Source organism: Mercenaria mercenaria, chromosome 19 (genome assembly GCF_021730395.1).
Source record: "Mercenaria mercenaria strain notata chromosome 19, MADL_Memer_1, whole genome shotgun sequence".
NCBI classification, from domain to species: domain Eukaryota; kingdom Metazoa; phylum Mollusca; class Bivalvia; order Venerida; family Veneridae; genus Mercenaria; species Mercenaria mercenaria.
In genome coordinates, this window is record NC_069379.1 from 23,190,625 (window position 1) to 23,214,204 (window position 23,580).

At 36.5% G+C, this 23,580-nt stretch overlaps 1 protein-coding gene across 2 annotated transcripts in view; it reads right to left on the bottom strand.

Moving 5' to 3' along the window:
• Window positions 1–60: 60 nt before the first annotated feature.
• The window catches only part of LOC128551329 (deleted in malignant brain tumors 1 protein-like), a 40,827-nt gene continuing 17,307 nt past the window's right edge, over window positions 61–23,580 (bottom strand). For both annotated transcript variants that reach the window (XM_053532172.1, XM_053532173.1), the window contains 14 exons: window positions 22,041–22,213; window positions 21,516–21,660; window positions 21,067–21,254; window positions 19,274–19,418; window positions 18,977–19,146; window positions 18,511–18,658; window positions 18,113–18,264; window positions 6,746–6,915; window positions 6,321–6,465; window positions 5,397–5,599; window positions 4,497–4,589; window positions 3,253–3,436; window positions 2,740–2,869; window positions 61–308 (listed from right to left, as the gene is read on the bottom strand). In XM_053532172.1, the coding sequence (XP_053388147.1) occupies window positions 92–308; window positions 2,740–2,869; window positions 3,253–3,436; window positions 4,497–4,589; window positions 5,397–5,599; window positions 6,321–6,465; window positions 6,746–6,915; window positions 18,113–18,264; window positions 18,511–18,658; window positions 18,977–19,146; window positions 19,274–19,418; window positions 21,067–21,254; window positions 21,516–21,660; window positions 22,041–22,213 (2,263 nt within the window). In that variant the 3' untranslated portion in view covers window positions 61–91. The remainder of the gene's footprint in view (window positions 309–2,739; window positions 2,870–3,252; window positions 3,437–4,496; window positions 4,590–5,396; window positions 5,600–6,320; window positions 6,466–6,745; window positions 6,916–18,112; window positions 18,265–18,510; window positions 18,659–18,976; window positions 19,147–19,273; window positions 19,419–21,066; window positions 21,255–21,515; window positions 21,661–22,040; window positions 22,214–23,580) is intronic.

Genomic DNA, 23,580 nt, shown 5'->3' on the forward strand with positions numbered 1-23,580 from the left:
TGGTTTGGGGAAAAGAACTGCGACAGTACGGCAGTCAAAAGTAAAGTACAGAAAACAGAAGACTGAAGATATTTTATTTGGTATTTGGTATTTAGTATCCCCATGAGCCAATGGCACGACCAACAATCGTCGGTGTACCATGACATATTTGGGTACATTTATTACTGCTGTCTGTAACATCACAATACGTCGCATTACAATAAACGTAAACTGCGTCTCGACTTTGCGGAAACTCGAACGCTGTAAAGACGAATCTCGTCTCGTGGTTTCCTTGGGACAAGAGTCTCGTATATGTATCAACAACACACCTGAAAATACGATATGGTATGATTAAATTTGAGTACATTTTTTATTTTTGTTTAAATGAGGACATCTTTTATTATATGTTGTGTACCAGGGGAATTCAGTAAATTGTGAGACTAATATGCTTCCGTAGAAACCATTACAGGTAAAGCAAGATTTGTTTTCATGGCCTCCGGGGGTGTTTCAATGATTTTGTTATATAACTAAGTTGCAAGCGTTTTAACACGCCACACTCGTCTACAGTGCTGTTATTTATCGTAAACTTGGAGGCCCAATATAGGAAAGAATTAGGTCCTTCATGTACATGAAGATTCGTTGATCTCTGAATATACCAGCCAAGCAGATTCTGCAAGAATGTAAAACTGCTTACGGCAATACTTTCCCGTCAAAAGCCACTGTCTATAAGTGGGTAAGGGTATTTAACAAGGGAAAATCTAGAGTCTAAGATCTATCTCGTTCAGGGCTCCCTAAAACATCAGCATCCCTTCTTAACAGTGCTGCCGTAGCAGCAATTGTGGTAGAAGACTTGAGATATGCAGTTTCCAAAACTGCTGCATTATGACGGAGTATCTGCCGTATTCATGACAATGAATTTGCATACAAGAGCAATATTGTACAACAGTATAAGGAATTGGCGCACCCTCCATATTTGCCCGACCTAAGTCCCTGTGATTTTTATCTCCTTCTTCAGTTCCTGCATAGTATACCAAGGTCAGACTACTCTGCGGCTTTCAGGCCCGGATGGAAAAGTGTGTTTCTGTTAACGACGAATATTTTTAGGGACTTGTGTAAGCAATATGCTTAAATACGGGTTTTTTATATCTTATATGGCTTCTCAATTTTTTTAATTCCTCTCACATGTTCATCAAATTCAGAAACTGAAAGATTAAAACAAAATTAAATCGATATGATAAAACGAGGCATTTTAATATACATTGTACGTATATATTAGAATTTGCGGACTTTTCCAACTAGATTCCTAACCTTACCCCTAATCTCTTTATGAAACAAAATATTTGGCACACATACGCATGAAAATTTAGATGAAAAGAGTAAAATAGTTGACTCGCATCAAAATCAACGATCCGCAACAAGACACATATAGTCAAAAGAAGTTCAATACTGGTTTATTACATTTCACGTTTAACGGTGTGTGTGGCTGCCATTACATCTAATAAGCTGAAGCAATCTTTGTACCATAAGATTTATGCAGCGCCTCTTGAATCTTTGGTGAACGTCGGTCTATTTGTTACGACATGTGCAAACTTCCTTAGAAATGATGGTGAAATGGTGGAAAGACATTTGTGCAAAAAGAGCTGTTTTATATTACTGTTCTGGATACAAATGAGAAGAAGTTAAGATAAAACAAGTCAATATCATTTTAAGACCTCAAGAGTTTTTTGCGTACTTAGAATTTGGCAACTCGTGCACTGGTAACGAGTAAGACTAATTGACTACATCTAGGAATGAATGAATGACAATCGATCTTAGCCAAATGAATTCTAATGAATTTGTGTAATTGATGCAGGTATGTACTCAGTTTGTAACTGTAATTTCCTAATAATGGAAATATTTTCTAAAGTCTTAAAATCATCGTTAAAATTGCTGTCTTTGCCGTTCGCATTTGGCTAAATGGTCAAATATAAAATATTTGTCGTAAGTTAAAATTCTCTGTTACTGCCGGTTAGTAAGTTCATACTGTAAAAATCATATCAAGGAAATTTTGACTGTTTTGACCGATTAGAAATGTTGTAAAAATAAGATTACTTTTCTTAACATGAAAATTGCTGTTATTTGACAAAGTCAAATCACCAATGATCCGGCGTACTGAGGCTTAACATGTCATTGTAGTTCATGTAAAATAGATGTGTTAGAGTGTGCGCCGTACGTGTGAGAGGAACTCAGTTGAAGTCCCGGCCAGCCCTTTTATTTTTGCAGTCTGTTACAGCATGTATTTGAAGGGTATCATGCTGTTCCAGTGTTCTGTATTTTAGCTCACATTATATTAGACCTTTGTTATGCAAACCGGATTAGTCTTGAATGTAAAATGAAATACATCCGGATAGAAAATATTCATTCTGTCCTACATTTCCGAGAATGACCATAATGTTCATATCTACGCACTTAAGTTTAAAATGTTATAAAGTTAACATATTTTGAGAAATATATGGAAATTTGCTTCCATTTCAAAGCTTTGTAACTTCATACCTATGTTTCGAAAAAATCAATTCAAGTAGTTATGTAACAGACCCTTCTGTGTGGCATTCCGGCTTGGGACATCCTAACTGTTTGCTCTTGCTTTTAAAGCAGCATTGTGAAATTTAAAACTTAAGAGGTTTTTCTGGTTTACAAATCAACACAGTACAAGCTAAATGTATTGTTATAATGATATACCTAACGGCATCGACTATCTATTTGTTGTCTTACTATACTTACCCATTTTGAATAAGTGGAAAAGTTAAAGCTGGGCCGGCATTTGGATCTGGTTTTGTGTAGCAACTATCAACTCTCATCTTGATGTTTACATCGTCCGATGTCATCTTTACCATCACATATACATCTTCACCTGAAGCAGACAATTTTGGTCAATAACAGCTTATGCTAAATATAAATTGCCAAAAATCGGATCCAATAGTGAACATTAATACAACAGCCAGTTTTAAAATAATCTTAAAAGAATGTGTCTTTGACACTCACTGGAATACAGCTGTAAACGCAAAGAAAATGTTTCACCAATGACATTAAATTGTGTTTATAAGTGTTTACATGTGTTTCCGCTAACGTTTGATAAGCATGTTTCAATACTTCCGTTACATTTGATTAACCACTAGTTAGTCATCTGTTGTACCAAAGGATTTATTGTTAGGTTGTGGACGAATATCTGCTTGTCTCTTGTTTAGATGACATACTATTTTATTATTTTGTTAAAACTGAAATTGACTGGCTTACCTGTCTTTAATGAAAGGGGATTTCCATGAATTTCTTTGAAAAACGTTCCATCAGAGAAGAATTTCACCTCGGAACTGTAATGTGTAGAGCTGGTTTTATGTGGGTTGTGATGGACAACTGTTCGGTTTGGATGGAAGCTGTTAGCGAGTGTATCTGTCCGCGCCACATCACACTCAAGCTCCACCTGTATTTCAAATGCTTAGAATACATGACTGCTTGCGATCTCGCCCTTGGAACTTCAACAAAATATTTGCGAACTTGTTTTTATTTTAGCACTGATCAATGAACAGCCAACCCGCCCTTTGCTATTTTGCCAGTATCTTAAACATTACTAAATGTATGTTTTGAAATAAGGCAATCGATTAGATCAACAAATAACATGTCAACCTTTCAAAAATAAACACCATTTATAAGAATAAGGAGATTTAGATTTCCTCAGAACGTCTTCGCTAGTTTATAAATTCTAAATGTTTTATTTATTTTTGTGACTTTTCAAAAAAAAAAGGTTGAATTGGTAAATGAGTAGATGTATATGATGATTTTGTTGAAAAAAAAATAGTAAAACAGCAAATAACGAGTTAGCTAATTTGTTGAGTATATTTTACATGGCTTTTGACAAGTAAGAATTACAACGAACTTTTGCACATAGCTGAAAATATGTTGGCTATTTTACGCAGTCTCTAAATGAACATATAATGTCGTAAATTATGTGGGTGCAGCTTCAAGCCTCATTGACCAGTTGAGTATATTTCAAATATTGGGGTACTCAATGAAGAATTAGTTTTTGTGTGCGTTTTTATGGGTATAAGCCACAGTGGGACTTCTTACAAATCATCCAAGAAACGTTAGCACGATTCATGGATTTGCAACAAGTCCCAAATTTGGTTTATACCCGTATAAATGCACAAAAATAGCATTAAGTTCTTATATCTACATTTTTACAGTAGCTTCCTACAAAAATAAGTTGTTTGCTTTCCATGAGTACCAGAAACTCAAAATATATTCAAGATATCGATCTTATAAACACCAAAAGAACCAAAAGAACCGACCATGTTCACTTGCAATTTGCCTTCCAATAACAAACAGTTACTGGCTTTTATTTAAAGCATTGTTTAGTCCAGTGAAAAGTCAAAGATAATCGTGTCGATTCAGTACATAAACATAGTGAATGTAAATATTTTGTATTGCAAGAAAGTGAAGAGATTTGTTTTTATGTTTTTTATGTTTTATACCAAAGGACCTACCGTCCACCGATAACCGCGTACAACGATAGGAAATGGTTCTGTAGCTTCAGGATACACCAACTGGTTATTGTATATTATATTACCTTCATTTATCTGTAACATAATCAAACAGCCGTGTAAGACATTGTATATATTTCAAAAATAGCATTATAACATAGGGTTGTCATTTTTAAGACACTTAAAATTTGCAAAAGACATCCATTTATTTTTTTTATTAACCGAGCTTTCCGCTTTGCCTCTCAAAGAATTCTTGGTGGTAGATTTACTGTACTTACATGTTGTAAATTCAAAGAATATTCACTTTGAAAAATACCCAATGAGTATGACGTCATAACGTTAAAGATATATTACAGCCAAATTCATAGTCGAAAATACGAACAAATTACTTCAGAGCAGCTATGTAAAATTAATATGTTTCTGTGTATAAACAGCACTGTATGTTAGGTGTAAAATAGCTTAAAATAGTACAAAAATTAATGTGTATATGTATATTCATGATAATACATGTATAGCTAAGCACAGAATCAATGTGCACTACCACTAAAAACTGGTAGGAAGGAATAGCTCTTGTTTAAAAAGTGACATTTAATTGTTAAAAACAGATTTCTTAAAAGACGGAATATTGCATATGCGCCAGAAGGAACCTTTTGCTAAGCTAAATCTTGTTACACTATTTTAATGAAAGATGCGCATTGGATATCTTTGATCCAAAATCATGTCAATCCTGCTTAAAGTACAAAGAAACATTATGATGCTGATTTCAATAAAATGTTAGTTCAGTTTTAACTCTCAACGTTCACAGAAAAGCTTGTTGTCTTCTACTATACAATAAGATGTTTTTCTTGATAAACCAATGTTGATGTTGTCGAATTCATTAAATAATCCGTCGTACTTTCTTACTTTATGTGTTGTGGAGCATTGAGTGTAATGTTGCTTAAATACGACTAAATCTCCCAACACTTGTCCTGTACACTTCTGATCAGAAAGTTTAATCTGTGAGACTCCAGTGTCTGGGAAGAGCTGACGTAACTGTGTTACATTTACTGCCACCTCCCAACCTGAGGGCCCACAATTCATCGAAATAGTGTCCTCAACATTCAAACCTGAAAAACAGGAAAGAAAATTTATCTTTCTAAGTGTTGCTGCCGTGTTTTAACTGTCTACATTTCTAAATACACAGTTATATTTTCAGTAAATAAGTAAACTGTTAGACAGAATGAATTTTGTTTGACAAGTTCAAAGTAACATTAATTACAAACATACCATATGCTATGAGTTTACAGTTTGACTGATAGAAAAGTGTGCATATGACTATATGCTACATTAAATCACTGACAGAAAAATGTGTATACGACTATATGATACATTGAATCACTGACAGAAAAGGGTGCGTACAACTATATGCTACATTAAATCACTGACAGAAAAATGTGTATACGACTATATGATACATTGAATCACTGACAGAAAAGTGTGTATACGACTACATGATACATTGAATCACTGACAGAAAAGTGTGCATACGACTATATGATACATTGAATCACTGACAGAAAAAGGTGCGTACATCTATATGCTACATTAAATCACTGACAGAAAAGTGTGTATACGACTATATGATACATTGAATCACTGACAGAAAAGTGTGTATACGACTACAAGATACATTGAATCACTGACAGAAAAGTGTCATACGACTACATGATACATTAAATCACTGACAGAAAAGTGTGCATACGACTATATGATACATTGAATCACTGACAGAAAAGTGTGCATACGACTATATGATACACTGAATCACTGACAGAAAAGTGTGCATACGACTATATGATACATTGAATCCTCGTGCGTTTGTCATGTTGTTCGTTTTCAAGCGTATATAGAAATCTTTGTTTGTAACTAACATTGGTACAGCAGCATTTGATGCATACAGTCCCAGTTGTCGCCCATGTGGACCGTCTCTAATCTAATAAAATAAAAAAGATATTGATACACTTATATATTTAAATATTGATAAACAAAATGCTTTTCCATTTATTGATGGTATATGTTATATTTTTGTAATTGTAAATAAGTAGTGAAGATGGTGTAAGGGAAATATTGCTTTAGGTAGGTCAAAGCGTTATAATATCTTTAATAGATAAAACGTAAACAAAGTCTTTGTAATTAACATCTCCGTGATTTCAGTGGACCAAGAATATTTTACACTGTTAGTTACTCTAGAGGGAACTGTTCCTTAAAACAACCTCTACAAAATCCCCATCTCCAGATAGGTTAAGATCATTGAAAGTTAGTTTCATCAAGGTGTTTCCGGGATTCTTGATTATGTCTAGACAGTCCATATCCGCTGTGTAGGCCGGATAGTTCCTGGACACTATCGTCCCTGCAGAACCGGTATGGTTTCGGATGCATCCATCTGAAAAATGCATTAACATGAATTTATTGTTTGAATGAATATAGAAGAGAAACGTAAATATTGATGGAAATAACTTAAATTACTTTTTTATTTGGTTAGTCGGCTGGATAAGACCACTTTTGACTGAACGAGAACATATGTGGTGGAAATAAACCAGAACTGCTGATATGTATCAATTATCAATCTCATAATTGAAAAAAAGTAATAATCATGATAATATGATAATTAATGCCATAGTTGTCGATATATCGCTGTAACTAGTAACACGTTTAGAGTACGCCCTTTAACATATTCGTAATAGGACACACCAATCTAGAAGTTTGGGAGATTAAGCCATTTCCGTGCATTAGACTTCAAGTATACACAAACTGACTGACGGACATAACAAACAACGGCACGACTGGTATTCGCTAAAACAACAAGAAATGACAGTACGACTGTACTCACTGAAATAACAAAAAGCAACAAGAAACGACAAAACGAATGGTATTCGCTAAAACAACAAGAAACGACAGTACGACTGTACTCACTGAAGTAACAAGAAACAACAAGAAAGAGCAAGAAACGACAAAACGAATGGTAGTTGCTAAAACAACAAGAAACGACAGTACGACTGTACTCACTGAAGTAACAAGAAACAACAAGAAACGACAAAACGAATGGTAGTCGCTAAAACAACAAGAAACGACAGTACGACTGTACTCACTGAAGTAACAAGAATCAGCAAGAAACGACAAAACGAATAGTAGTCGCTAAGACAACATGAAACGACGGTAAGAATAGCACTGGCTGAAACAACAAGAAATGACAGTACGCTAGAAATAACGGTAGGATCGGTACACACGAAAACAGATAGAGATGACAATACGATTGGTTCTCACTGAAACAACCAGAAACGACAGTACGATTGGTTCTCACTGAAACAACCAGAATCAACGGCACGATTGGTTCTCACTGCAACAACAAGAATCGACGGCAAGATTGGTTCTCACTGAAACAACAAGAATCGACGGTACGATTGGTTCTCACTGAAACAACAAGAATCGGCGGCAAGACTGGTTTTCACTGAAACAACTAGAAACAACGGCACGTTTGGTTCTCACTGAAACAACAAGAATCGACGGCACGATTGGTTCTCACTGAAACAACAAGAAACGACGGCACGATTGGTTCTCACTGAAACAACAAGAAACGACGGCACGATTGGTTCTCACTGAAACAACAAGAAACAACGGCACGATTGGTTCTCACTGAAACAACAAGAATCGATGGCAAGACTGGTTCTCACTGAAACAACAAGAATCGACGGCACGATTGGTTCTCACTGAAACAACAAGAATCGACGGCACGATTGGTTCTCACTGAAACAACAAGAGACGACGGTACGATTGGTTCTCACTGAAACAACCAGAAACAACGGCACGACTGGTTCTCACTGAAACAACAAGAATCGACGGCACGATTGGTTCTCACTGAAACAACAAGAATCGACGGCACGATTGGTTCTCACTGAAACAACAAGAATCGACGGTACGATCGGTTCTCACTGAAACAACAAGAATCGACGGCACGATCGGTTCTTACTGAAACAACAAGAAACGACGGTACGACTGATACTTATTGAAGCAGTAAGAAAAGACGTTACGATTTATACTCACTGACCCTAAAAGAAACGACGGTACAATTTGTATTTACTGAAGCAAGAAGATACGACAACACGCCGATACGATTATAACTCATTGAAGCAAGAAGAAATGAAGGTACTTTCGGTACTCAGCGAAGCAACAACGAGGTTACGATTGTTACTCACTGAAGAACGAAGAAACGACGGTACGATGGGTACTCAGTGAAGCAACTAGTAACGACGGTACGATGGGTACTCAGTGAAGCAACTATAGTCTGTCCCACCTAATTTTGGACCTCAACTTTGGGCTGATATGAAGAAATGAAACGGGATCAAAGAACATAAAACATGTTTTTGTGAATAATAAAAAAGTCACCCTCGAGAATTTCAAGGATTTTTTAAACAATCGTCTGGTTTTCCCGTGCGACTAAATTTCATTTTCTCTATGGGAATTCACTGTTGTTTATTTCTGGTCGCCATTGCCAAATATTCTCTATTTTGAAGATTTTCGGGAAATTTCACGTGTTATTCCGTGGGGATGTTTCACACTTATTTTTTTACACTTAGCTATTTTTCCTCCCGTGAGAAACAGAATGGGTTTGAAATAGAATTTACAATTTAGATCCGTAGTATACAGTACAAACAAAATTTTGAAAAATGTAAAAATGAAAAATAGAAAAAGAACTTACTTTGCACGAAAGAATCCGGCCGTTAAGTAATGTATTCAGTTATAAATTCCTTTAATCATTATTCGATTTATCCTTAAATCCTTCCAAACGATGTCCAGTTCAATGCACAATTTTCAAAGTTTTATCTTCATACATTGAAAATCCATCATCCGAAAATTGATCCAGTCAATCTGCGGCAGTCTTTCGAAGAATTTCAGGCAAATAACTGAACTATGCATTTGAAACAATATCTTTAATCACAGTATTTTCCAAATGCATAATCCAGGAAGAACCTGTACGATACAAAGACGTCAACTCAGGGATATAAATTAACACTCAGACCCTATTAGCCATCTGGGCTCCTTACAGCAAAATTCTAGGGGCCCAGCATAAAAGTTAGGGGCCCAGCTGTTTTCTGCGGGAAAAAAGAAACTATCAGTGGTTTAGATGTACATGATTTTTAATAAGTATTGTACTTAATTCCTGCTGAAATACATTAAGTTTTTAAACACAGAGCACTCATAAACTCGTCATCACTGTAACAGTCAGAGTCAGAACCGAAATCGTCCTTTTCTGTAACTGAAAATGGCATAGGGCTAGGACAGTCATTGTTTATATTTTCTGTTTGCACTCCAGTTTCAATGCCTACTGAATCATGTGGCTCAGTGTCAACAGTTACATAATCATGCACAGGCTCTTTAGCTCTGTTGTCCATAAAAAGTGGACGTCTGCTGCGATTTCCAGAATTATTCCAGTGATGGATGGAGTCAGTGGGATCAAAATCCTTGATATTAGGGGCTTCAAATTTGATTTCTAATAAATAGTTTAAAATATGCTGAGAAAGCTTTGTCCTAAGTCTTGTTTTGATCAGCTTTAGCTGTGAGAATCCTCTCTCTGCCTCAGCACTGGATGGACTTATAGTTAAGATTAGATCAACCACTTGGAGTATGTTAGGGAATCTTGAAGACAGTGCATCACTGATTGACACCCAATCCGTCAGTTGACGTTTTCCGCTAGAAAAAGAAAAAAAATTGCATTACTACAGCAACACCTTAGTACACTTCTCTTACAAAATTTATGAAGTAATTATTGTAAATATTTTCTACAAATTGAACTGACTAAATTATAGTAATGAATTAATTCTTTTTAACTTTTCAAACAAGATACAAGAACATATTTTTAACTGTAATAATGACCCCAACATGACAAGAAGAAATAAAATATTGAAACTGACTTGTTTAGCTATGGCAATTTTTTACAAACTTGAAAAAAGAAAACTTACTTGTCATCGAAGATTTCTTTCTTAAGCATCGTCCATTCTATTTCAGCATCAATAACATTGACCCCAGCGTTCTCAAGTACAGTGTTGAAATGTTCAAGTATTGTTTGTAACTCCACATCCCCAAAACCTTAAAAATTCAGTTAAGATTGGAATATTTGCAAGAACTTATTTAGTACATAAATATAAATCATGTAGGATATTTGCTTGTTTCAATGTAAGACTGAAACATCTTTCAGGAGTGAAAACCAGATGCAATATTTTCAGAAGTGGGCATAGCCATGAGTGAAAATGTAAGATATGGTGTTCATGAGTGAAAAATGTTATGACCTTACATTTACTATTCTAGCACTTTGATTTAGATACTTCATTCATTGAACACATTTTCTTTATATTTCGTCTTTTAACTTAATTTACCCATGAAATGAGAATCTTGTCCTGCTCTTCAGATAATAAAAAAAAGCTTGAAGATATTAAGCAACATTTAACTAATTTAGTAACATAACTAAATTATTATAACTAACACAGTTTAGCGTAAGTATTTTTAAATGAGCACTTGTAACAGCAAAATAGAACTGTAATCTGAAACAAAAACCAAGAAATACATAATGTATAAACAAAACAAACAGCAAACCAGATGAGCAAGATAAATGTCAACTAAACAAAACTTTTTTCTGCTAAGACCTCTTAAAGTATTCCAAGAGTTTGGCCATTGCGTGAGATCAATAATCTTAGTGGCTGACACAACACCTGGTGAAGAGAACTCTGAATATCTCTTATCCATGGCCGTAACTATCTGTTCTGTCAAGTGCTGCCTTGCACTCTTAAATTCTGCATCATTTCCAGTCATATTTTGTGATGCAGAATCAGTCACCTGACGTAAATGAGGCCCATCACTGTTGAAAAAAAGTTTATCGTATATTCAGATGTTGTTGTTCTTTTAATGACAATATTAAATCATAAAACTATAATAGTAGTACTGTACTTAAAAATTTATATAATAAATTTAGGTTTACCTTTCTTTATATTTCATTACAACCTCCATACAAGATGCTAGTTCAGCGTGTTGCGTGCCAATAACTGCTTGTCTGTCCTGAAGTAATTTTGATAGTCTCTTCAGTGGTTCAAGGACGTCCAAGAGGAAATGTAGGAACAGGAAAACACTCTTCGACCGAAGCAACTTTAGAAAAGCTTTAGCTTTACTTTTCGAATCACTAGACACTCGTTCCATTGGTTCTGAAATCTGCAATAAAAATGTTTTTACTTGAAAATATATGTTATTCATGTTATTTTGACATATAGGGTACCACAAAAAAATCTAGTGTCAGTTACCCTTACTACAAAAAGTATTTTCATATTAATATTATCATTAAAATTATTTTTACAGAATTATTTATTCCAGGCAGTGATTGCTGTTATTTTATTATTATAAATACCATTTTCATTTTTCTGATCTGTAATGCAACACTGAAATGAAATCTGAATAATTTTGCTTTACTCATTAACAAAAAATGAACTTGCCTGTTCAAGATGTGCAACAATGTATTTGTAAGAACTGGTTACATTGGTGATTGCCCGGTAAGTGTGTCCAATCCAACGTGTCCCACCGACACGAACTGGCAAAAGCAGAGTCCTGTCGGACTCCTGTTTCAGAGCAGAGAAACTTCTCTTCAACATAGCTCTGTTGAGACTACTATTGTGGTAAAAATAGTATAATCCCATGAGTAATACATTTACTGTTTTTTCATACATTTTAATTTGTTTGCACATATCCTTTAATGCCAGTTCCAGTCTGTGGGCCATACAATGAACTGTTAATAGAGATGGCTGACTAGACCTTAAAATAGCTGCTACACCAGACCGACAACCTATCATAACACTAGCACCATCGCAGGCTAATGCAACAAGTTTGCACTGAAAATCAGACCACTCACAGCACAAATATTTCGAAACAGTATCTGTTAATCCATTAACAATACCTTTGGCATCTGCCTTTTCAGGGCTAAAAACACCTACAAAATGAATACTAATGTTACCACTGTTACAAGTTCTTGCAAACCACATTTCTTGTTCCTGAATAGATGAGTCCGTGCTCCCATCACCTATCAAGCAAACGAATTTACTTTTCATAATTTTTTCTGACACTTTTTGAAATTCATTTTCAGCTATGGAGCAAACAAAATTATTTACAGCAATGTTGTTGTTGTTACCCCTGTAAGTCTGGCCAATAACTAACCCTTTTGCCTCATCAAGGTCACAAATCCAGTTGAAGTTGGAAAGAGGACGATCATTCACTACGAGTGCGTGACATGTACGAAACATATAGCTAAACTTCTCAAACACAGATGCATTCAAAGTTTGAATAATTTTAGCGGCACTTGAGGACGATAACGGTTTTTGACGAGCTTTCTGGATAGCAGATGCACGCTTATGTACATCCGAATTTTCATGTTTGTGACACTGTCGACTTTACCGGATTCGCAGCCTGTAACAAAATTATTGTTGAAACCGCTGTCCGTGCAAAAAGTACACACCATGCCGCGATCCGTGTTTTTTAGCCAAGGCCTGTTAATACTCCATTTTTCGTTGAAAGTCCTTGGCGGCCTTTTAGACTTTTCGTATTCGGCAAAATACTTCCTTTTATCGCCGTGATCGGCTTTTGTAGGTTCTTTGACGCCCTGTATAAACCTCCACATTTCTATTTTTGTACTACAATGGGCGCAGCCATTTTTGGTGACACAGTAAACATATCGCGCAGTAAATAAACCGCGTAAGCCGATTGGACGTAGTATATATCGGTTATTCTCATTGGTCGCTTTAAGTGACGTCGCGCATATTAATAAGACAGTTTCGGAATACCCAATTCATGTATATTGTTGACATTAGCCATTCGCCGGCTGGGCGACTATCTTGGAAGGTTGACTCGACCAGCTTTAAATCTGGTCGCACTGGGCGACTGGGCGAGTGTTAATTTATATCCCTGCAACTGCTTCAGCCTCCTTAGAATATAGCCTTCTACACATTTAACAAGCTCGCCATGACACAATAACTTTTCAAACGCTAAATTCCAATTATGTCATACCATATAGATATGACGTCACTAAATATCTAGAGCGATCAAGAGCATAGGCGGCACATGTCGGCTCTGTTACGCATAGCTACCCCAACGACAATTAATTAAGTAAATATGGAAGCTAACTGAGTCCCGAATTTAAAGAGGATAAAGCAAATTAGCTGTCGACTGTGCCAGTCTGACTACGTGGATAAAATTTAAATCAAAGGCGGGAATGATTCAGTTTGCTTTAAGTTTGAGCCCAGACCTAAATCTTAAAAAAAAAATTAGCTAATTTATTTCCTTTATAACATATCGATAGATCTGCAGCTACTTTAAAAGAAAACGTGTAAAAAAAGGGATTTTTCTATCACCGACAAAAACAAACAACCTTGATGTTACCGGTTATGGAAGGTGCGCAGGCCATGATCCAAGGCCGGGCCGAGGGGGCCCATGCCCCCCCCCAAACCCCCAGTTGGCTAAGAAGTGACCCATACTCATCAAAGATTCACCCTAGTGACCCTACTACTAGTATTGTGGCAAAGGAATAATTATTTCTCAAAATTTACACCCAGAGACGCATCAGAGGTCACCATTTCATACCTGTATAATTATCAAACTTTTCCGGGGGAGAGCCCCCTGACCCCCTGTCCTCATAACCCCTCTGTCGCCTCAAAATTAAGACCTTAAATGCACCGAAGGCCACCATTTTATAGGTCCCCCCCCCGCCCCACTTATATGAGGGAAAGTACATTCATCTATAAATACACTAAAGGACAACATTTTATACATGTACTTAAAAAAATCCAGGGGATTACCCCTGATACCCCTAGACTTACCCCCCCCCCCTCCCCCAGTCAAAAAATTCTGGAACCGGCCCTGGTTTGTTACATTTATAAATTTGAAATTTTGACTTCTTACCTGTAAAGTGATTGTTGGAAAGTCCCCATTATGACCTAAATTGTGTCAGTGTGACGTAAAACCGGGCGTAGAAACAACAACACGAAAACCTAATGATGGCTGTCAACATAAGTTCTGAAGTTTCAGGAGATTCCGCAGGCCAGGATCCAGGGCCGGATTGAGGGGGCCCGTGCCCCCTCCAGTTGGCTGAGAAGTGACCTATAGGCCTACTCATATTATTCATCAAAGATGCACCCTACTATTTTGGTAAAGGAATAATTGTTTCTCAAAATTCGCACCCAGCACGCACCAGAGGCCACCATTTCATACCTGTATTTCAAAATTTTCAAGGGGGGGGGGAGCCCCCTGACTCCCCCCCCCCCCCTCTCCGCCCCAACATCAGGAGAGGAGTACGGAGTAACCCCTCCATTATTAGATCTATATTTGACCAAAAACTGCACTGGAAGCAACCATTTTATGTCTGTATTTCAAAGATTTCCAGGGCAGAGACCCCTGACCCCACTAAAATGAGGGGAGTGCACCCACTAATAAATGCACCAGAGGACACCATTTCATACCCCAAAGAAAACAGAAATAAATATGTTAAGAGGGTATGTGTGCCAACAGGCTCATGTTTTCAGATTAAAAACTACGGTGTTCCGTTTGGACAATCGTGTCTCTTTTTTTAATACTTAACCGCGATGCATGATGGTATGATGACGAAAACGCGATGGCGCGATGGCACGATGATGAAACAACGATGGTACGATGGTGAAAACGCGATGACACGATGATGAAATCGCGATGGTGCGATGGTACGATGGTGAAATGTCGATGTAATAACGCGTATTCATCATCGTACCATCGCGTTTTCACCATCGCACCATCGTGCCATTGCGTTTTCATCAGCGTACCATCGTGCCATCGCGTTTTCACCATCGTGCCATCGCATTATCATCATCGTACCCTCGTGGTGTCACCATCGTACCACCGCGTTTTCACCATCGTACCATCGCGTTTTCAAATACGTAGTTCCGTACACTTGTATTTTTGTCAAAAATAGATAGAATAGAATGCATCTCAATGTATTTTGTGAGACGAAATTTACCATTAAGATTCTGCTGTTTTGCAAAATGTTTTAAAAATGTTCAGTGCTCAGTTTATTACAACTGTAAACTCTTCAAGGCCACGTCCTTTGTATTTTATGTATGCATGAAAATAAATTAAAAGCTGGGTGTAATAGTCACATGGTATTATTCAAACTCAGCTTATTCTTGTCAGGATGTAGAAGGTACATAGTGCAATGTGAAAATGAGATTGTATCAAGCCTGTATTTTACTGACACATATACTGTACCACTGCGCATGACCACCGGAAGGCGATGGCACGATGGTGGAAATGCAATGGTACGCTGGTGATAACGCGATGGTACGATGGTGATAACGCGATGGTATGATGACGAAAACGCGATGACACGATGATGAAAACGCGATGGTACGTTGATGAAAACGCAATGGTACGATGATACGATGGTGAAAACGCGATGGTACGATGATGAAAACGCGATATTACATCGACGTTTCACCATCGCACCATCGCGTTTTCACCATCGTACCATCGTTGTTTCACCATCGTACCATCGTTGTTTCATCGTCGTGCCATCGCGCCATCGCGTTTTCGTCATCGTACCATCGTGCATTTCGGTTTAGTATTAAATAAAAAGTCACGATTGTCCAAACGGAACACCGTAGAAAACCATCCTAGATAATGTAGATTCTTAGGAAAAAGTCAACAAAATGAATCTGGCCATTGAATTACTGGATAGGCGTTTTAGTAATTGTAACAGAGAATTATCAGCATGTAAACTGTCGAATAATGGTATAGTACACAACTTCACAAAATTATATATTGATAACAACTTAACTAAAATAAAATTCATTTGGCATGTGACTATATCACGGCTTATACATGACCGCAGTGATATTCCGTGTATACTATGTTGCATTAGTTACAAGTTGTGGCAATTGATACCGTCGTTTTTGCCAGAGTATATTTTTGTAATGATCTTGATGCGTAGATAAGCTAGTTATACACAGTAAGGTAAAGTTCATGCAGTACGAATTTTTTCGACTGAATATCTACGTAAAGTTTGAATTGCTACAAATCATTTTTTAAGGAATAACTGTTTTTTTTTTTTTTTTTTTTTTTTTGGTGTTTTTTAGTTGTTGTTGTTGTTGTTGTTCTGCGTTCAACGTGTTTTTTGGTTGAATTTTCAATATAGTTATGTACTGCCCCGTTTGTAATAGAAGTAAATGTTTCGTATACGTACTTCTTGGTGAAAAAAAAACAACAAAAAACAAAAACACGTGTTTTATATAATCGAAAATGAAGTAACTGACGCGCTTGAACATGCTTCTTTTATCTAGCTGAAGAACAAAATACCCCTTCAAAAGGTCATATGAGCCGCGCCATGAGAAAACCAACATGGTGCATTTGCGACCAGCATCCGCGCAATCTAGTCAGGACCCATGCTGTTCGCTAACGGTCTCTCTAATCGCAGTAGGCAGTTGACCAGATTGCGCGGATGCTGGTCGCAAATGCAATATGTTGGATTTCTCATGGCGCGACTCATATTTTTATTTTGTCTATAGGTCTACCATGCCTATCAATAGCACAAAAATGTTTTAACATGCCACTTTGGATTTCACCGAACGGTCGAGCATGGGAAATAAAGACGCGAGGATGGAATTGAAAAACTGGTATTATGTTATAAAAAAATAAAGGCAATTATTAATTTGTTTAACGTAGTCCGTTATATAGGCGGTTGTCTCAAATTGAAATATATATATTTTAAATCATTAATTGCATTGAGGAATAATGTTTTACCTTGATCGAACGGTCACAAAAATAGTAAGCACGAGTCAGTACACAAACATGTATTCATGCTATTAAAAAACAACATTTTAACAGACGTTTATCATCCGAACCTTTGGTACGATTATAAACAACAGTAACCAATAATGAAAATGTGTTAAATTGGTTGCGCGCATCTCCGCTGTCCCCACCTCTATTACATAGAACGGCTGAAACAATGATACGCACATGACTTGAGACATGTATTTATTTTACGTCAATGCGAACGAGTAAGTACAAACACATTTTCAGAAAAAAAAACTGAAAACCTGAAACGGAAATAACTTTAATTTGAAGTAAAATGTTAATTCAGGGTCTTCCGTACAAGAAAATATTACAAGTTTTGGACAGAGTTTGTTTTAATTTTCCATTTCTGTTATTCAACAATAAAAATATTTGACGTCGCTAACTGTGAGCAAACCCCCAAATCACGTTTGTATGGACGCCGCCATCTTGAAATAGACGTCGCGTCATTTTACAATGCAAGTCTATGGGGAAAAACATAAAATCTTGATTTTTAACTTCATTTTACATTTTTTCAAAAAAATGAAAAAGGTGCCTAGAGATATTAACCGTCTGGTATTAACGATGTCATTTTTGACAATTTTATATACAGTATAAATAAATTATCGGAGGTCCAAAATCAGGTGAGACAGACTATAGAAACGACGTTACGATCTGTACTCACTGAAGAAAGACGAAACGGTAGTACGATTGGTACTCACTGCAGCAACGCGAACTGAATTAAAATTGATACTCACTGAAACAGTCAATGTAGGCTCTTTCATCACACGATTGTCCTGTATTCATTGTAGAACACTGTGACACGTGACTTTCCCATCCATCACATGCAATGTTTGTATACAGGATGGGATCTTGTGAGTCGATAGATGTTACATTTGGTGATGTATTGCTTAAGAAAACAATACAAACTATTTTAATGTCTCCAAGTAGTGAAGTCGCTTACTAGTAGTATATTAGTTAAGGAGATTTCTAAAAAATTAAACAGAAAAAAAACTGTAACTATTGCTTTGATATAAGAATTATTAACGATAACTTTACACTGTTTATCATATCAAATACGAAATCTATACATAAATACATATATTTAACTTTTGCTTTCGAGAGATATATTTAAGGTGTATAGTATGTATTTTACCTATATCCAGCCATTGTACATATAACTTGAGCAGCTACATTATTGAGTCCAGATCTACACACAGTCCAGGGTCTTGTTGTGTTTGATGTATGCAGCTCGACTTTTCCTTGAAGGTATCCACCGCTGTTTAAAGTAACACCGAGTCCACCTGTGTATGTTTTATGATTTCTTTAGTGTTTTAAGTTAAAAAAGACTGAAAGGCTAAAACTTGTCGTATTTGCTTTATGAGCGGTTAGGTTTTGGATTAAAAAATGGTTACAAACTGTAAATCTAATACAATATCGTAGATTATAAATTTGTTTTCAGAATGTATTAAAACATTAGATTAATTAATTTCGTAAAAACTAGTTCACAGAAAAAGACACTATAGCAATGTACTATTAAACCATCACAAATAGATCATATGCACATAATCTGCGGAGAAAAATAAAAGCAATCTCCGTTTGATTGAGGTTAATGATCATACCTGAGCAGTCTATTCCAACAGCCTGCGACTTTCTCCGGCTGCAGTCTGTAACATTGAAATCAGCTTTGCATTGTCCAAGGTTAGCCTCTCCACCTCGCTGACAGTCAAATCGTTTGTAGTGCATAGACGTTAAACCAACAGGTGTCTTGAAACTGCTTACATTCGTGTTCCTTCATACAAAAATACGATTAAGTTGTTCATACAGAAAAAACCCCTGATAATTGGTGACATTTAATAAGATATTGTTGTGGAGAAACAGGCTTTTTTTCTGATTTGTATAATGGAGAAAAAACTTACAGAAAACGAAGATTGTGGCACACCAAGTCTGTGTATGTATCGTTCCAGAAATCGTAACACACGCTTCCCCAGACGCCATTTTTATTTATTTCAAGTCTTCCTCTCCACGGACCTGGACCGTCTACAAGCCGTATTTCTGCCATATCTATATCACAATAACACAATGACATTATTCAATTGTCTACCCGTAGTATCATTGAATTGCTAGTCTAATGTGTAATAGATAAATTACATGTAGAGCTAACAGGAAACTTTCATGTAATAAATTTGGGTCTTCTGTTTTTACTGAATGCCAAATATTTCTTCGTGCGAAAATAATAGATTAAAACATGCAAAATGAAAAAAAAGTTTCTAGACTGTTACATGTTTCAGTAGGCATATTTAATAAAAGATAATAGGTAAGAGTAGATTTCTCGGAAGCACAGAGCACCAAAAACACAGCCCCAGAGCAACGCATTTAAACAGTAGGCCCACAACAAAAAGAAGCTGTAATGGAAAAATATTTCAGACGGGTTGCTTCAAACATCCAACAAGTACATATTAAACTAGAGCTATCACTATGATGAATGTACCCACCGCATGCACTGACACAGTACATTGCAATTTGACGCACACAAGAAGGCATAATTATGTGGACTGTATGTATATAGACTGTATGTATACAGTATAGTAACAAAAAACAAAGTCCCATAACTATGCAGAATATTTATCTAAAAGAACGTAACATGCACCATGCACAACTAGGGTTGGTACTGATCACTTGTGTGAAGTTTCATTAAATTGTGTGCAAGGGTTCAGAAGATTAGGCGCGCACAAGATTGCATATGCAGACTGTATATACATAGTATGTTAACAAGAAACAAAGTCCCATAACTCTGCAATTTTTGTCGCTGAAAGAACCTAACATGCCCCATGCACAACTACTGTTGTTACTGATCACTTGTGTGAAGTTTCATTAAATTGTGTCAAGGGGATGCGGAGAGATGGTGCGCACAAGATTGTGTCTATGTATATAGTATAGTTACAAAAAACAAAGTCCCGTAACTCTGCAATTTCTTTTCTGAAAGAACCTAACATGCCCCATGCACAACTACTGTTGTTACTGATCACTTTTGTGAAGTTTCATTAAATTGTGTCAAGGGGATGAGGAGAGACGGTGCGCACAAGATTGTGTCTATGTATATAGTATAGTAACAAAAAACAAAGTCCCGTAACTCTGCAATTTTTTTTTCTGAAAGAACCTAATATGCCCCATGTACAACTACTGTTGTTACTGATCACTTGTGTGAAGTTTCATTAAATTGTGTCAAGGGGATGAGGAGAGACGGTGCGCACAAGATTGTGTTTACGGACAGACAGACGGACAACCTGAAACCAGTATACCCCCCTTACAACTTTGTTGTCGTGGGGTACAATTATGCTAAAAATTGATGGAGGGGAAGGAAACGGCAAGGGGCGAAATGGGATCGGGGTGGGGGAGGAATCCGAAGGGGAAAGTTGACCAAGGACAAATATACAAGGGAATGCCATGTTCTTTAAAAACAGTCGCACTACAACGTAAACCATAATAGCGCAGACACTCATGTACCAAAGATAAACACACAACTACGATCAACTAAATAACATAGAAAAACGAACAAGCAACACATAAGAAAACAGTAGGCCACCGTTATAGACTCACAAGCATACAAAAGCACCCACACACGTAGAAAAAACAATCAAGTACCGTCTTGGGATTCGGCTGCCAAAACAAAATAAACACTAATTACACGTATATTATGCACCGTTTTTACCTAAATTTTGTGGGTTACAGTCAACGCCAGCGCTTTCTGACGATGAGCACGTGACAGGCCCAAGCTTTTCCCCCATTCTACACATTTCTAAGTTGCCCTCTTTGCCCGTACACTGTGGATCAACCTTGTAAACTGTAGTCCTTGATCTGCCAAAATGTGAGGAATTGTACAAGATTGGATTTGCTGTCCTGAAAAAAAAACACAAACAAAAGAATAATTGGTTAATAATTTATGACTTTGGAGGCAGAGATCTCACGTTTTTGACTTTGCGATCCTTTCATGTTTTTGCATTACTTGTTGTGTTCATGCCAGTAAACGAAAACAGTTATTATAGCATACACTGTGTCATAGCTCTGTCATAAATATTGACATAAATGTAAATGTAGACCTATTAAAGTCTTCTTCAAATCTATTCATTTTATCGTCTTTATTGTGTATAACGTTTTTACCAATAACCAAGTTCCCGACATACGACAATCGCATCTGATTTGTTCCAGCCATCATCACAATAGGAATGCCAAGTTCCACCATAATTAAATTCTATATTGCCTTCTGTGTCCGTCTGTCCACCTTGAAGCCTCTTCTCCTCAGCAACTAAAACACCAATGCTACTTTTATTAATGGAAAACAAACATGCCGAATACATATTCAAGTCAATCCAACGTTTTTTCTATTTATTAACCAAGTTCCCGACATCTGATATCAGTCCAGCCATCATCAAAGTAGCCATTCCAAGTTCTACTATAACTAAAGTCTATAGTGCCTTTTATGTCCGTCTGTCCGCCTTGAAGACAGACTGTCTTCTCTTCGATTTAATGTGTGCATTATTCAGAAGGGATAACTAAGTTTGAAGTTGTGTTTGCTGCATTTTTCAATTTGTTCAACCATTAGGCAGTAACGTTTATTGTGTTCACGGATATGTTGATTTTCGATATAGAGAGAAATATGTCATTGTGTAAATGTGAAATACATACATTCACATACAACGCCTGCATCCCGACCGTGGTCACAGTTAACTCCTCCCTTCCATCCAATAGAACACTCTGTTAAATCGTTCTCAGTTCCGTTACACCCTACATCAGCAAGCCAGACAGGTCCGTCTCCAAAGCCGAAGTAAGATCCAGACACTGCTATACCAACTGCATTCCTGTATTTGAAAACACCCCTAGCCGTGTCTCCTTTGCAGAATGCATCATAGTATGATCATAGACTGAATCTATTATTTCGTTTTATATTTGTACTACTTAAAATATTAATAATTTTCTTGGTTATTAAGTTCAAATGACTAAATAGTTATAATGTTTTGAGCTCCAAACTGGTCGAATCGTTGAGATACTTCTACGAGCAAACTGATAATACTGGTGATGGTTTGATGCCTTACAGTTAATTTCAAGATGGCCGCCCCCTTGTAACTAAAATTTGCAGACTTTACAATTTTATGAAGAATAAAATGTTTACGACATATAACGTGAACATCATTTATTTGGCACACGATTGCATGATTTCCAAGATCCAATCAAATTATCCGTTTTAAAAATTTAGAACCGCCCACTACATACTACCCCGTATATAAGCAACCCACGCTTCAAGAGCGGACTTTTCCCCTGCAAATTCCAAGAAAGAGGTAGACAGTTAAATGTTTTAAAAAATATACATTTAGAAAATAAAATGTACATATTTAAAACCCTTCCCCTTCTTCTCGGCTTATATTATCTATTTTCAGCGGAACAACACGATGGCAACCATGATGGGGCTGATACGTAAAGGTGGTCGCTTAATACGATATATCGTCATGACTGCATTCACGCATGCGCACAGCACATTCAAGTTATAGATAATAAACATATTAAGGTATTGGACCCGTAATAGAGTACCTCCTTTTTGAAGAGTATTCAATTCCTACCATAACCTACGTTGACAGCAATTTTCAAGGGGGCGTAGGTTCCAGCCCCATTGGGACCAAATTTTTTTTTCTCCGTATTTTCCTTTTTTCTAGTAAGTTTTTACTTCTTTTAAGACTTATTATGGATGTATTGTACAAAAGTGGAAAATTTTAATTTTATAAGCGATTTCTTGCTGTTCATAGTGAATTTACCTCTGAATCAGAAGGGGTAGAGTTAGACATCTTTAAAAATACTGAGTTACATGCGGTAAAAGTTCTTTATTTTGCCTTCATTCTTTAAATTACATATTGTGGAAGAAATGCAGGCAGATTTTACTTCTGCCCCAAGGTTATTTTTGAATGAAGTGAGCAAAACTTAAAACAGATCCACAGGATTCGACCTTAAATTTTCAGTGTTGGAGTTAGAATTCTGTCTCATTAAATCTGTTCACTTGAGGTACCGTAGAAAAAAAATATATTTACAGTTTTATTTTGTGTTTTATAATTGTTTAACAATAGTTTGATGTGTCCTTTATCAAAATTAATGTTGTAATGAATTATCTGTCTACGTTTTAGATAGTGGCCATCACACTGAAATTTGTCTCTACTTCAGCTTGAGGAAATACCATAAA